We start from the raw sequence: 15,974 nt of genomic DNA, 5'->3' as shown, positions 1-15,974 counted from the left end.
AGCACAGCCTCGGCATTCAAGGGACGTCATTCATTTCCCCCAATGACCTTGACAAGTCAGAAGCTTGAAATCAGGGAAATCCGGATGTCTCTATTATGAAGTGCAACAGTGGGGGCCCCTACATATTTCCAGAAATCTCTATCCACACTGCCAATAGTCTGCCTCTGTTACTCCCACTGACCATCTGAGGAGCTTCTAGCTTTAAAGGAGTTGGCACAATGGCCAGTTGCAACAGTCTCTTGTGGCTTTTTGCCTCTCTCTGGACCACAGCGTTCCTGGTGCAAGGCTCTCTCCGAAAAGAAGGTAGGTTTCTCACTAGATTTTCAAACTGAGCCCAGATTTTGCAAACCATCCTAAGCCTACTGGTCTTTTAATGTGGACTGCTGGGAGGGGGTGGTCCTCAGTGGCAACAGAAGATTCAGGGTGTTGCTCTGCCAGGAATGTCTTCACTCTATTGTCAACTTCACCAAAATATGTCACTTTTACCTTGATGTTATCTTGAAACTTGTTTTTGATTATGCAATTTTTATGAGAATATTAGAAGAAAAACATTGAGTAGTAATTTTTTTCCCTATTGGATAAACAAACTATCATTGTAAAAATAGTTTAGCAATCACTAAGCCTGGGGAAGGCAACTAACTTTCACTAGATATTGACTCACTTTATATTTTTGGAAGCACAGTATGATTATTCTCATGTATTTTAATGTGAAGTAAAAATAAAACTAATGGAGGGGGAGTATAAGAATTAAGTTTGACACCTATCCATCAGTTTTGTACCAAAGAAATGACTTGAAATGATTTCTGGGCTTTTGAGATGCCTTCATGGTAACCTCAGTCTGTGCTGTAGGCAGAAAATTATAACCACCAATATTTGTTACAGCTCTTGGAAAATAAAAATTGGAAGCCTTTAAGAGGAAAATTTCTATGGAACAAGGAGTAAGCCCTGAATACTGCTAGGTGTGGCCCCCCCAAACAAACAAACAAAGAAAAAAACCCATGGGTTTTAAGGCTAACTTAATACCTACTTTCTCTATTCTTAGGTCTGGGGAAGTTATTTAACTCCAGGAGTCTAGGGGCAGGGAAACAGCACTCCCCAAATCTGCACTGCCTCCCAAGAATTATCTGGTGTGACTCCGGGGACTCTCGCACCACTGGTACCGAGCAGCATTATATTCCTGGATCTGAGTATTCAGCTGTCAGGCCCTTTTGGACAAATTTGCCAGGAATGGCCCCCAGGCCCTGAGAACATTACTTGGGAGACTCTCCTCAATTAATTCATTAATTGGATTAATTTTAAAATATTATCTTTTTTTTTTTTTTTTTGCTTCTTGGGTCACACCCGGCGATGCATAGGGGCTACTCATGGCTCATGCACTCAGGAATTACCCCTGGTGGTGCTCAGGGGACCATATGGGATGCTGGGAATAGAACCTGGGTCAGTGGCGTGCAACGCAAACACCCTACCCACTGTGCTATCACTCCAGTCCCCAAAATTATTATCTTTAACTTCACCTTTGTATTTTAAAATGTCAGGGTTTGTAATGGGAATAAACCTGTGGATTCATATGGCAAACTGGCTGGTGAAGGGGATGAGGATCTGGGGAAACAGGTTCCATGGATTGTGTGGCAATATCAACACTTGAATTACATGGTAATGTACACTTAGAAGAGGCAGGAAACAGTACCCCTAAAACACATAGTCATGAAAACTATGTTCTCAATTTTTTAGTATTTTTTTTAATTAAAGGAAAGGCAAAGCAAGTGATCCCTTTACACCTTAGTTCTCAGTTACAGGCTGGTTGCTCATAGCTTCGCTATTATTTAGTAACTGTGAACTTTGATGAGAAGTAAAAGGAAGGAAAAATAATTTTTAAGAGTCAGATATGTTTTCCAAAACATATAACTTGTAAAGTACAGGAAAACATATATACACATTAAAAATATTAAACCAAGTGCTAAAATGATTTCTAGTTGTGATGTGAGCTTCATTAGTAGGAACCACTTTTAGAGACCCAAACTCAAACTAGGCTGTCACACAGTAACCTTTCAACTCAATCTTGAGAATCACTCCCATAAATAATCTTAGTTCCTCACTGATTTTCTATGTGTGCTTTCAGAAATAATCCTGTATTTACCTTTCTGAGTTTTTAATGTCTAAGAAAATCTCTTATTGGTTTGGAGAGACAGTACAGTAGGTAGGGTGCTTGTCTTGCACACATACAACTCAGGATCAATCCCCAGCACTGCCTCTCACCTGAACCCTGCCAGGAGTGATCCCTGAGCACATTAGTACGTCCATAGAATAAACAAATGAAACAAAAAAAAAGAGTAAACCCGAAGGGTCTGAATCTGTATGTGTATATAAATGAAACAATCTGAGTGAATATATTTACCACACAGTTGCAAAGTTTTAAAATTTTTGAGTAAGGATTTCCTTCTTTCTTTTTTTATTTGATGAAGGGGCCACTTCCAATCAGTGCTCAAGGGATTTGTGGCCTCTGCCGTAGATTCATATTGTTTTCCTCTTTGCTTGATTTTTGGTCACACCCAATGGTGCTCAGGGCCTACTCCTGATTCTGTGCTCAGAGATCACTCCTGGTGGGAACTAGGGACCATATGTGGTGCTGAGAATCAAGCTTCGGTTTCCCACTTAGTATAAGAAGCACCCGACCTGCTGTACTATCTCTATGGCCCCTGATTCTTGTCCAGCTGGTTCCATGAGAGGACCTGAGAATGCTGTATGGCTTGGACTCTTTGGTGTCAAGAATCACCAAGCAACCCTGGGTGTGCACGGGCAGCCTCTAAGGTCACACTCAACTATATTGGTGAGAAGCAGGGAGATAAGAGACTTGTGATGCCAAGGATAAAATCAGGATGAGCACATGCATTGCTACCAAACCCCTGTACCAGCTTTCCAGTCCAAGCGATATTTTTCTTGATGAAAATATTTACTGTCATTCCATTGCTCATTGATTTGCTCGAGCGGGCACCAGTAACAAGTCTCCATTGTGAGGCTTGTTACTGGTTTTGGCATATCAAATACGCCACGGGTAGCTTACCAGGCTCTTCCGTGTGGGCGAGATAATATAAATTACAAGATACAAAGAGAGAAGAATTTGACAGAGTAACAGTCTCAGGTGCTAAATATTGGCATTGACATTAATACCCATATTCGTGTAGGTCATTATTATTGGTACATAGACTTTGGAGCTGGAGTGATAGCACAGCGATCGGGAATTCACGTTCACCTGGCTGACCCGTGTTCGATTCCTCCGCCCCACTAGAAGAGCCTGGCAAGCTACCGAGAGTATCGTGCCCATACGGCAGAGCCTGGCAAGCTACCCGTGGTGTATTGGATATGCCAAAAACAGTAACAATAAGTCTCAGAATGAGAGACGTTACTGGTGCCCGCTCGAACAAATCGATGAGCAACGGGATGACAGTGTGATGATGTGACATAGACTTTGAAGAGGCTGTTCCATCACAAACACTTATATTACATGTAGGTCCTTTGGTCTCTTGGTGAAAGCAGAATCTAGAAGCAACAAGGCCATCTGTAAACACACATCCCAGGACCCTGTTGCTGAGCACAGAACAGTCATATGGAGGACTCAGTAGTGTTCTTTGCAAGATGTTCACATTGGCACTTCACGGAAATGCCTGTCTATACCTGGGATAGGGAAGCTGATTATGGACAGGTGAAATATATCTAAGTACCGTATCATCCTTCTTATCAATATTCATGTACATGCAGCTAGGTAAAATGGGAGAAGATGAAAGAGGGCTCTGAGAGTTTAGGGCTCAGCCCTCAAGCCTCAGGGAAGGAGTTCAGAACTGGACTGAACCTTCTGGTCCATTAGCCCAGTGGGGGATGGCACAAAAGTCTCTAGTCTGTTTGCTTTTCCACTGCTGCTGTCAGCCCACTACCCTGCCCGCTGCTCTTTAGAGCTCCCTCTCCACTGGTGTTGCTGGTCATATATGTTACATTCATTCTTCCCTGTGCACATGTTGCTTTGTAGCAAAGTTATATTGAGTCAGGATCACATGAAAATCTACTTTTAGGCTGCTGAATCCAAAAGAATATGGCCCTAGTTAGTGTTTGTTGATGCAGCCATTGCCCTAAAATGAAGTAATTGTGGGTTTTTTTTTTTTTGGAGGGGGCAGATAGGGGGAGATGGAGAGATAGTACACTGATTAAAGTGTTCACTTTGCACATGGATGATCTAGGTTTGGTCTCTGGCACCCCATGTGGTTCCTTGAGCCCTGTCAGGAATGAGACCTGAGCACATAGGGGGCTGGAAGCTCTGAGCTCCATTGGGTGTGGCCCTCTAAACCAAAATAAATAAATAAACTGGTGGGGACCAGGAGAGTGGCTCAGTGGTAAGAACACTTGCCTTGGATGTGTGGGTTTATGAGTTCAATTCGTGGTACCCTAAGTTCCTCTGAGCACCTCCAGGAATATGACCCCAGTCACAAGTTGAGAAGGGACTTCAAGCACAGCTAGAAATTGTCCAGAAACCAAAACTAAAACAAAACACTTAGATAAATTAGCAAAACTAGATTAGGAGCAATTTCAGATAAGCCAGGGAGATTTATCTAGCCCAATATGGGTTGGGGAAGCATTTGAAGTTTAGTTGAACTATCCCCTCAAGTTAAATTTAGTTTTTTTTGCTTTATTATTATTATTATTTAATTGATTGATTTTGGTTTTGAGGTCACAATGACCATACTCAAGGGCTATTCCTGGATCTGTGCTCAGAAGTGACCCCTGATGGTGCCGCCAGGGATTTGAACCAGGGTTAGCAGGATACAAGGCAAATACCTTAACCCTTGTACTATCTTTTTTCTCTAGTCAAAAATATTTCATCTCTGTTTTTTGGGTTTTGTTTTGTTTTGTTTTGTTAGGTTTGGCTACACCTAGTGGTGCTCAGGGCTTACTCTTGGCTTATAGTCAGGCATCACTCCTTGGGGGGATTTGTGTAGTGCTGAACCCAGATCATGCAAAACAAGCTCCTTAAGTCCAGTATTATTTCTTCAGCCCAAATTTAGTTTTATTTTTACCAGTAAGTGTCATAGGGAATGCTTGTGGTGGGTGATATGATTTAGACCTGCACCAACTAGGCATATTGAACAGATGACACATCACATCAGACGTAAAAGGTGGACATAAGTTGCCTGGGAATGGACCTGCGTCTATTGGGATAAAGAAAATAGGATTGAGTTGCCCGTGGGAGATCAGTTTTTTTGGTTTGTTTTAAGAGCCAGGGATTGAACCCACGTCTCATGCATGCCATGCATACACTTTATCACTGAGTTCTACCCTCAGTCCCTAGGTCAATTTCTCATGAACAATTTCTCATGAAACCAGCCTTAGCGTGACATCTTGACCACATTGGACAAAGTTAGGCTAGACTGCAACAATACTTTTCAGACAGGAATAATTTTTCATTTATAATTGAAGAGCTGAACTTACCAGGCAGGAAATTTACCAGGAAGCCATCGTGCCTTTGCTGGGAGGCCTTCATTCTCCAGCTTCATTGGAGATAGAAGGTCTCCCTGAGAGTACAGTAATAGAATTAATACCTAGGTTTTTGTAGCTGTCAATTGATCTTTCCCTCTAGTGTCTATCATTGGATTCAAATCCTGATCTAAACCAGATGACACTGACCCGTGAGAGGTGCCTGCACTCTCCTTACCTGTGGAAGGAGGACAGCTGGTATGGTTTGACCTGTGAGTCTCCCCAGCAGAAAAGAAGCAATAAATGCACTGTCACATGAAGTTTTTCTCATCAGTTCTCATGTTTGGCCTAGATATTCCTCCAGTAGATTACAAATTCAAAGTTTGTGTCATCACTTAGGCATTTCTAAAATGATTTCTTTGCAAATGCTCAGCAGCAAAGATGGCCTCAAAGACGGCCTCAAGGGGATAGGGGGTTATATATTCTGGCTCACACTTATGGTAATCAGCTCTTGTGCAAACACCTACTGTTGATTTTGCAAAGACTTACTTTTGTCTTTGGATACTGAGGCTCTTCAGGAGAGATAGAGTGTGGAATGGGGGTAACTGAAGCATGAACAGCCTACTCTCACCTACTCTCTGGACAGGGATCTTAGGCTGTTTTTGCTGTGAATGATTAGTGCAATGCTAATATTGCTGGAAGCAGAGTTCATCCCTCATTTTCTTGATACTCACATTCAAGAAAATCTGCGTCGGAGAAGAGATTGACAATATTTACAACAAACTTGAGGTACTAACATAAAAATGTCTTCAATTCTCAACCCTATGCAACAGTTACTCCCTTAAGTTTCAATAAGGAAATTGATTCCAAGGAAGTAATTAGCTGGAGTTTGCACAGCTAGTAAGGAGCATAGGCCAGATTCAAATATGGTCTGACTCTGACACTTAAGAGGTTCCTGTTTCCTCCAGTAACTAGTGTGTAAGTCTGCCCCCCAATGGTCAGTGAAGACCTGGGCTTGAACAAAGCTCACAATCTGAGCAAATACAACATTTCTTAGCCCATCTTAGAAATAGTTGTGTCCCCAGTCTGATACTGGATTAAAATACTTTTTGCTATTCTATTAACTTAAGCCCTGAATTCTAACTTTCCAAAACTCTTAGACACTCAGTTTTTTTGGGGTGGGAACATAGGACTACACCTAAATATGTTCATGGCTTAAACCTGGTTCTTGATTCAGGTATCACTCCTGGCAGGAGGACCATATGTGGTGCTGGGGTTGAACTGGAATTTGAGATACACCAGGCAAGTGCCTATCCCTGTATTATCTCTCTATCCTCAGACCTTCCATTCATAGATTCCATAAAGTTCGCAGTAACCATACCACCTAGATTATTTTCCAGAACTAATAGCGAAAGTATCCATATAATAAATAAGATCCTTAACATGGTGGATATGATCAAAGCAGACGAAAGATTCTGCTGGGATGATAGCACATGCCCTCCTAATCCAATAGGATGACTTTGCGAGAAATGCTTAGTCTATGTACTTCTAAACTTTATCCCAGTCTCTCAAAATCCACTACTGCATGAAGAAGCAGAGTTTTATTAGAAAGGATATCTCATAAGCTAGGAACATGAACAGGACCAAACTGATGACCTATGTGATTCCTTTGCAGATATTTCCATCACATTGCAATGCAGAGTCATGGGAATCACCCTTGTTACAACTAAAACTCAACTAAATCTCACAGAAGCCAAGGAGGCCTGTCATTTGTTGGGACTAACTCTGGCCAGCAAAGCCCAGATTGAAACAGCGAGGAACTTTGGCTTTGAGACTTGTAGGTGAGCAACAGCTGGATCCACTAACACTGGAGTTGGAGTTGGAACTTTTTTTAACTCTGTGTTTATGTTCAGCTAATGATATGAGCAGAAATAGAGCTAATGTATCTTCTGTTACAGCTATGGATGGGTTGACGATGTGGTCTTGGTCATCCCTCGAATTATTAAAAACCCCAAGTGTGGCAAGAATGGGATTGGTGTTATAACTTGGGCCAGTGTATCCAGCAAGAAGTCTGGTGCCTACTGTCACAATTCATCCGGTGAGATTGAAGCCTCTGCAAGTGGCATGTTTTCTCTGTGTTTCTCTAGTTCTGTTACCTATTTGAGAAGAATAACCTTGAGCATCAGTAGAGGTAGTCTACTGCTGGTGATGATCATTAATCCTCCCAAAACTGTGTCTGTGTCCAGGCTAGAGGTGGCAGTGTGCCCTGAGAGGAAAAAGAGTATGGAAAGGCACCATAGAAAGGGTCCATCCTAGGAGACTCCATTCCTAATGATAAGCTAAACAGGAAGAAAGGGAGGAGATATCACTATAGACAAAGCAATGTACTGAATCTGTTATTGCACCCTGACAATCTGTAAGGTCAGTTTTATTACCTGTACTTTCTTATCCCCTATTCTGTTATGGAAGAGAAAATTTAGTAGCTGTACTTAAGATGTTTAAGAACAAGACCAAATTTCCACTTTATGAAGAGGAGTGTTGAAACTCAAAAGGAGAACTATTTTTTTCATGGTTACTTGAAAAATTTGTCCTTTTAAGCTTGCTTGGAAACCCTGACAACCACAGCCCAAATTCTTTTATATAAGTGACTTCTAGAAAATTTTTCTTTTGCTAAGTTCTTGTTCTTGCTTTGCCACAAGAACCTCTAATTTATACTTCATGTATACTTTATATAGTTTATGCTTTACATATACTCATAAATTTGAACTTGCTCAGGCCAAAGATATAAATAACTGGTCATATAATAATTTTAAATAATTAAAACACATACAATTAATTGAAGTCATTACTTAAGTTCCAAGAAAAAATTGTGCAGCCAAATGGCAGCATAATACATGCAATTCTGTGAATCAGGGACTTTGACTTTGGAAAGGTCCCTTATGGTGATTTGTCCAATTCTCGAACTTCATCTATGAAACAGTTAGAGCTCAGAGTGGAAAGCTGACTTGATCAAAATCCTGTAGTCAGTTAGTAGCAGAGTCAAGTCTGGAATGTAAAATTTCCAATACTTTCTCACCATCCTCCTTTTCCCTGCCTCTTCAGCACACCTTCTTTGACTGGAGAACTAGTTCACCTTTTCTTCCACATTGACAAATGTGATGATATGAGACACAGCTCTCTAGGCTAAACAAAACAGAGATGAAAAAGTTGTAGATTCGTGTGCTTCCTTATAATTTTATTTAACTTGTATTTCCTTCTCATGTTTATTGGATGAGATGTGCTCCATTTTTTGGATAAAATACTTTGTAGATTTACTTTGGATCACATCACAATAAAAAAGGAACTTGGTGTCCATACTTCCTACTAGTTAGTACACAGTCTTGATCTAATTTTTTTTCTTTTTGGGTCACACCCGGCAATGCTCAAGGGTTACTCCTGGCTCATGCACTCAGGAATTACCCCTGGCGGTGCTTGGTGGACCATATGGGATGCTGGGAATCAAACCTGGGCGTGCAAGGCAAACTTGCACTATGCTATCACTGTGTATGAAACTCGCTGAGCTATCACTCCAGCCCCCCATTTCTTTTTTGCTTTTAGATCTAAATTTTAATGTGATGGCAACCACCAGACTTCTCTAATAAAATCATAAAGATAAGTATATATTGTATAGTGTGATTTATTGACACTGTATGAATAGTCTGACTCCCAACAATGTTTTACCTAAGTAACCTACTGTTTAAACTAATAGGCATTGGTGATACCTGATATAGTTATTTATTAATTTTAAGAGGCAACAAAATGATTGTTTAAAAATATTTTTCTTTTACTCCCTCTGCCACAAGGACCATCCTTCTCATTGCCTAACTAACTCCTACTCTTATTTATATCTCAAATGTCTTCTCCCTGAAGCCTTCCCACACCTTTTCTCCTATCTGTTCTGTTAGACTCCAATCACTGTTTGTGTTTAATATCTATCAGAGAACTTGGCATATTCTAGAAAGATCATAGATCAGGAGAAGAAAGCAAGATCCTAACTCTTCCAGGTGAGCTACACTGTGCCCAGACCAGTAGGGACCACAGAATGAGTTGCTATTTCTTACTCATATTGTGTTCCTATTGATTAGATTGAAAGAAGAGGTAAAGTTATTCTCACCTCTTATTTATTGTGTCCATCCTCTGTGCTCCCCTGTATGAATTTAGTTCTTCATTAATCATATGTCAAGTGACAGAAGAATATCACTTACACTTTTCAAGAGAGATAGCTGATACTTAGAGTATGCCTTGCTCTGCTCACAGTCATGAAAGAATGAGGCAGGATTGAACTTTTAAACTGAGCCACTCCATGTTTTACCTTGTGTGGTGATGATTAAATACAAGCACAGCGTGAGGACTGACATCAATGATTTTAACCCACAACCACTGTTGAGATCACTTTCCTCTAGAAGATATCAAAGATACAGGTTTTAAGATTTCAGACATTTCTGTATTTTCCTATTTCTGTACAATAATAATATCTTTCTCTGCTCTGGATTATATCCTCTCCTCTGCATTTTACCCTTCCCATATTTCTAGTGAGTTACTTTGGATGACTTACTGTATGAGAATAGAAAATGTGCTGGAAAATCAACCACATTTATTCACTTGTGTATTCCTGGTACAAACACTTAAAGTCTTCTATATCTTGGATCGTGCTATTCTTTTGGACTAAATATTATATTCTTTCTTCCATACTAGATGAGCTGTTTGTCTGTTCATATTAGTCTTTTTATTCATCAAACATACTGAATTCCTCACCTGAGGCTATTAAACTTGCTGGTCTTTTAAAATGTTTTTTCCTAGATCTTTGTTGATTGTCCACATTTCTTTATTAAGATCTCAGTTTATGGATAAGCACCTCAAGGGTACTTTCGTATATAATTGTCTCTCACACCCTCTACCCTCTCAGTTTAATCCTTACCCTGCTTCATTTTCTTCTCATCATTTATTGTCTTCTAAAATTTCTAAATATTATATTAAATTTCTATCCTCTATTCCTACATATGAATTTTTGTATTGCATGCACTATGTTCCTAGCACCGAACTGTGAGAAGCAAATAAATAAATATCTGTAGATTGAATGCATTGATCTTCTATATCTGCCTAAGCGATCTCTCCTCTGTGAGTCTCCATAATCTCCCCCCATCCTTACCCAAGTTCTTCTTTGTCTTCCTGGAATCAGGAGCCAGACCTTATTTATTCCTCTATTCCTCCCCATACACAAAGTATTGTATTCAATATGTTTTCTCTGATATTAAAAAATTGCATTTTAGGAAAGAATTATGCATGTGCTCAATAAAGAGAAATATGACTAAATAGAAGCTAGAAGGAGAGAGTACAGTGAATAAGGTGATTGTCTTGCATGTGGCCAATCCACATTTAATTCCTGGCACCCTATATGATTCCCTGAGTTTGCCAGGAGCGATATCTGAGTACAGAGGCAGGAGTAAGTCTTGAGCACTATGGGCATGACCCCAAACTCTGTGTGTGTGTGTCTTAATTCAGAAGTTTAAGGATGATTTTCTTTTTCATCATCAAAATCTTTTCAAAATAGAATGAATGAATAATGTAATATGCTGACAATGCATGCAGTCAAAATGGTTTGTTAGTAGTATCCATCACCTTGACTATAATCAATTTAGTTTTCAAAGACTATAGGCAAGTTATTCGATTTTTCTTAACTTCAGTTTCCTCCTGTATTAATAAGCATTTGATAAAACTGTTAAATTAAATATCATGGCTGACTCAAAGCAAGAGACTCAACAAATGTTCATTCTATTGCTACCACATTCAACTGATTAGAAAGCAAGCTTCTATCCTTCTACTGCATCTCTCTTATAGAAAACTTATGATAAATAGAAGGAAATCTGACTTCAGTAAACCCTTGTCCTGAAATAGACTCATGCTTGCAAATTTGGTGTCGCCACTTACTTTCATCTTCCTTTTTCAGGTTTCCTTCTTTTATTCATCAAATATTGATTGAGCACATGATATGTGCCAGATATAGTGCACAGATCATTATGACCTAAACAGACAGGGTTCCTGCTTCCAGGGCACTCCCAGTCCAGTGAGAAAGTGTTTCACAAGAAATGTGACAAGGGAAGTACAAGCAGGTACAAGAACATCTGACTAGGGACCAAAATATAGTCATCCAATCTGCCTAAAAGAAATATGCTCAATATGAGGCCTGAAATATATGAATTAAATAAATAAAAAGGATATAGAGAGTTCTTAAAAACCATCATAATCAAAGGCATGGATGTGATAGAATGTATCTGAAAAAAAATGGAAGGAATTTCAGAACAGCTGAAGGATTCAAAGACTGATGAGAAGGTCCCTTTTCAACATCAGGGACCAGGTCATGGGCTATACATCCATGCAATCACTATAGGAATCAAGGAAGAATGTGATCAGATTATATTTACATTTGCTAAGACCTTTGGGACTGCAATATAAGGAAAATAGAGGGGATTAAAACGAGTAAGATGAGGGCTGGAGCGATAGCACAGCTGGTAGGGCGCTTGCTTTGCAAGCGGCCAACCCGGGTTCGATTCCCAGCATCCAATATGGTCCCCCAAGCACCGCCAGGAGTAATTTCTGAGTGCATGAGCCAGGAGTAACCCCTATGCATCACCAGGTATGACTCAAAAAGAAAAGAAAAGCAAGTAATATGCCTGTTGCAATATTTATTTATTTCCTTTTTCCTCCCCCACAGATACGTGGATTAACTCATGTGTTCCAGAAATTATTCCCACTGATGAGCCTATACTCAGCACTCAGGCTGCAACCTACACAACAGAAATGACTATCAGTGACAGCACATACTCAGCATCATCTACTGATGCGCTAACTCCTAATCCACCAACTCCTGCTCCTACTTCGGTTGTGGCTTCTACATCTACCTCAAAGAAAATAAAGTTAATTTGTGTAAAAGAAGTTCTCATGGAAACAAGCACCTTGATGACACCTACAGAAACAGAATTATCTGTTGAAAGTCAAGTTACATTCAAGAATGAAGCAGAATTATCTCTTGAAAATCAAGTTACAGTCAAGAATGAAACTGTTGGGTTTGGAGGTATAAGCTTTTTGTGTTTGCACTGAATGTCTGAGTAACAGATAATATATAGAAATTAACCTGATTAATGCATTCAGAACCTATCAGCTAGGAAAAACTAATGCAAATCATCTTTCCTAAATGTACAGAACTTGAGGACTCTACAGAACCTTAATGATTTAGAATCATTAGCATAAAGAAAATGTTCTTTTCTTTTCTTCTTTTTTGGATATTTTTGGTCAGACCCAGTGATTCTTGGGGTTAATCCTAGCTGGCACTCAGGAATTACTCCTGGTGGTGTTTGGTGAACCATAAGGGATACTGGGGATCAAATCCAGTTAACTGCATGCACGGCAAATGCCCTACCCATTGTAGTATTGCTCCAGTCCAAGAATTTTTTCTTTTAAAACTCAAAGGTTTTAACAATGCTGCAATCCTGAATAGTGTATTTTTGCTCAAGAGCCTTTTCTTATAAAATTGATGAGATTTTTTAAATGGTTTCTGCTCAATGCCACTGTTTGTGTGGAATTTGCGCATTCTTCGCGCATCCAAGTTTTCTCCCATGTTCCAGTCCTCCCTCCTCCCAGAGATATGCTCATTAGAATAACTGATGTGTCTAACTTTTCCTAGTCTGCATATGCCTATCTGAGTGAGGGTACCCTGTTGCATCCCTTTTGGAGCTGGGTCCTACCTTAGTCTTGAGCTGCCAGCAGACCTTCTAGCCCTCCTCAACTCTGAACTGAAACAAGTGGGATGGTAAAAGAATCACTGGATGAATACTAATTATTGTTTCCTATTAGATGTGTCTCTAAGCTTTATTTATAAGCATGGTGATGTTTTTTGTGATCAGAAATAAGTCATAGAAACATAACACTTATGTATATAAATTAGCCTATGGGAAAATTGATTTCTTCACAAAGACTTTTAGTCACATTGTGACTATATGTAATATGTAGACATTAATTTTTAATGTATGCTTTAAATTGGAAAATTAGCTTCCCTATTAAAAACTGAGGCTTTTATACTTCATTAGCTCCTAACTTATCACCTCAAAGCCACAGAGAAGAAACAAATTCTGTCCCAAAGTTTTGGATAAGGACAAAGTTTTACAGGCCAGATTTAAAACACCAGAAGGAGGCCCAGTGTCCAAGGTGGTCCTGAGAGTTGAGAGTTCCCTCCTGCACTGTCCATGGTGATCATCAGTGCACAAGTGGGTCTTAGAAGAGCAGGCCCAGGGATGACTCAGGAGACTCACAGGCCTGTGTCTCTTCCCTGCAGGTGTCCCCACAGCTCTGTTGGTGCTCGCACTCCTCTTCTTTGCTGCTGCAGCTGGTCTGGCAGTTTGCTACATCAAAAGGTGAGATGGTTGGCACATCATCAGTCCTACAATGCTTGTCCATCCCTATGCTACTTGTTTCCAACTTGTCATAGTATGTTTTTGGTCAAAATAGAAAGAGCAGTCCTCTCATGCAGTGAACTTTCTCCTTCATGGCACCTCTCCTACTAAATATTCAATTTTCCTCTCTATTTAAGCACATGCATGCCATTCATCCTTTAGATATAGTTTCATGAATGTTCTTTTATAATTTGGGAGGATTATTGGGGGAACACACCTTGCAGGGCATACTCCTGGCACTGTGCTCAGGGATCACTCCTGACAGGGTTCAGGCGACTGTATGGAATGCTGAGGATCAAACACGGGTTGGCTTCATGTAAGGAAAGCATTCTACCTGCAGTACTATCACTCTGGCCTCTATTGTTTTGTTTTGTTTTGTTGCAGCACCTGAGCTGTACTCAGGACTAACTTCTAGCTCTGTGCTCAGGGATCACTTCTGGCAGTGATGTGGTGCCAGGGATTGAGCCTAGGTTGGCTGCATACAAAGCATGTCTTAGCATCTCTGAACAAAGAGACCCAGCACATTGTGTCAAGATGAGCCAATCACAATACTTTGTTCATTTTAGGGGTTCCACAGAAGTCTCTCACTGCAATTTTATGTTCCTGTCTATAGGTATGCAAAGGCCTTCCCTTTCACAAACAAGAATCAGCAGAAGGAAATGATTGAAACCAAAGTAGTGAAGGAGGAGAAGATGGATGATTGTAACTCTAATGAAGAATCAAAGAAATTTGATAGAAAACCAGATGATCCCAAAAGTACACCCAAAACAACAGTGCGATGCCTGGAAGCTGAGGTTTAGGTGAAAAAGAATTGTGAGGACATAACTAAGTCTGACTTCTTTCCTGATACACATTCTGGCCCCAGATGGGGAAACAAAACAGGCAAAAGAACAAACAAGAAGTCTTGGTTCCTAACTGGAATAAACTCAGGACCAGGCTTTTCACCAAAGGGACGTCCTTCCTGCCATTCTTGATGGATACTTTTCTCCTCCCTCCCAAACTTTCTACAGTTCTAGCTTCCTTATGAACTGATATCCCAGAGGGAAAAAGAGCTTTCCTACTTTACAAAGCTCAAGGACCAATAGAAGTTCATCAGAACTCACAATATAAAGAGACTTCCTTTCTGACTGAGAAAAGGAAGAATTAAAAACCAAGAAGCCACCAGAACCAAGGCTTTCTCCCCAGCACAGAACCTTTCTCCAGCTCTATAAATAAAACTCTTAGACCACCTGGCATGTTTTTCTAAGCCAGGCAGGAGCAAAGTAATAATAATAATAATAATAATAATGATAACAGAAAAAAAGAAGGAAAACTATTTGCAACAGAAGGCTTTGAAATTCTGTAACTTGAGACCTAATCTCTGTGAAGTCAAAATAAATAGAAAAAAATAATTCGATCAAAAATATTGGCAGCATATTGGTGGCAGAGACTTAAATATAAGGCAGGTCCAAAGTGTTAATCAGTGAATAATTTGAGTTGGAATCATGATTTAAAACTTAACATGCTTTTGCTCCTCTTCCTGCTCCCTTTCTCTAAAGATTATACTTTTAAAAGAGATCCAAAGATATCTTATAGATTTCTAATTTTGTCTGTCACGAATTATTAACGAGAAAAAATACTGTCCAAGAATGCATTACATTTAACAAATATTTGCCAGATACCTACTATATGTCAGCCCTGTGCTAAGTATTGCATCCTATTATTGAATCTGATTAAAAATTCATATAGTAGAATTCTGTACAAAGTTCACTTCAGTTCACTTTGTACAGATTCCCCTGTACAAAGTTAATTTTTAAAAATTTTTATATCTTTCACTTATATACTTTCAAAACTAATAATTTTTTGTTGCTGAGACTAATCTTTTCATTATTCTCCCTAATATGGAAACCACTCTTATAACCTTAATTTATTATTAACATACATAAAAGTACACTATTACCTCTGTACACAAAGCACAATTTTTTAATGTCATTATGAAATGTTTCACTAATTCTCCTTTTTCTAGCAAGAAGAGTCTGAAAAGTGCAG

General features: G+C 39.6%; 1 protein-coding gene across 1 annotated transcript; it reads left to right on the top strand.

Annotated features, from left to right (window-relative positions):
- The first annotated feature begins 17 nt into the window (after positions 1-17).
- On the top strand, positions 18-15,536 carry LYVE1 (lymphatic vessel endothelial hyaluronan receptor 1). The gene is made up of 6 exons (XM_004613661.2): positions 18-303; positions 7,136-7,301; positions 7,419-7,558; positions 12,212-12,571; positions 13,829-13,907; positions 14,560-15,536. Exons 1-6 carry the CDS (start codon positions 219-221, stop codon positions 14,744-14,746), a joined length of 1,017 nt encoding a protein of 338 aa, XP_004613718.2. The 5' UTR covers positions 18-218; the 3' UTR covers positions 14,747-15,536.
- Positions 15,537-15,974: the final 438 nt, after the last annotated feature.

The sequence above is a fragment of the Sorex araneus genome, chromosome 6, assembly GCF_027595985.1.
Source record: "Sorex araneus isolate mSorAra2 chromosome 6, mSorAra2.pri, whole genome shotgun sequence".
NCBI lineage: Eukaryota > Metazoa > Chordata > Mammalia > Eulipotyphla > Soricidae > Sorex > Sorex araneus.
Note: the sequence above shows the minus strand (reverse complement) of the source record. Positions and strands in the feature narration are given on the sequence as shown.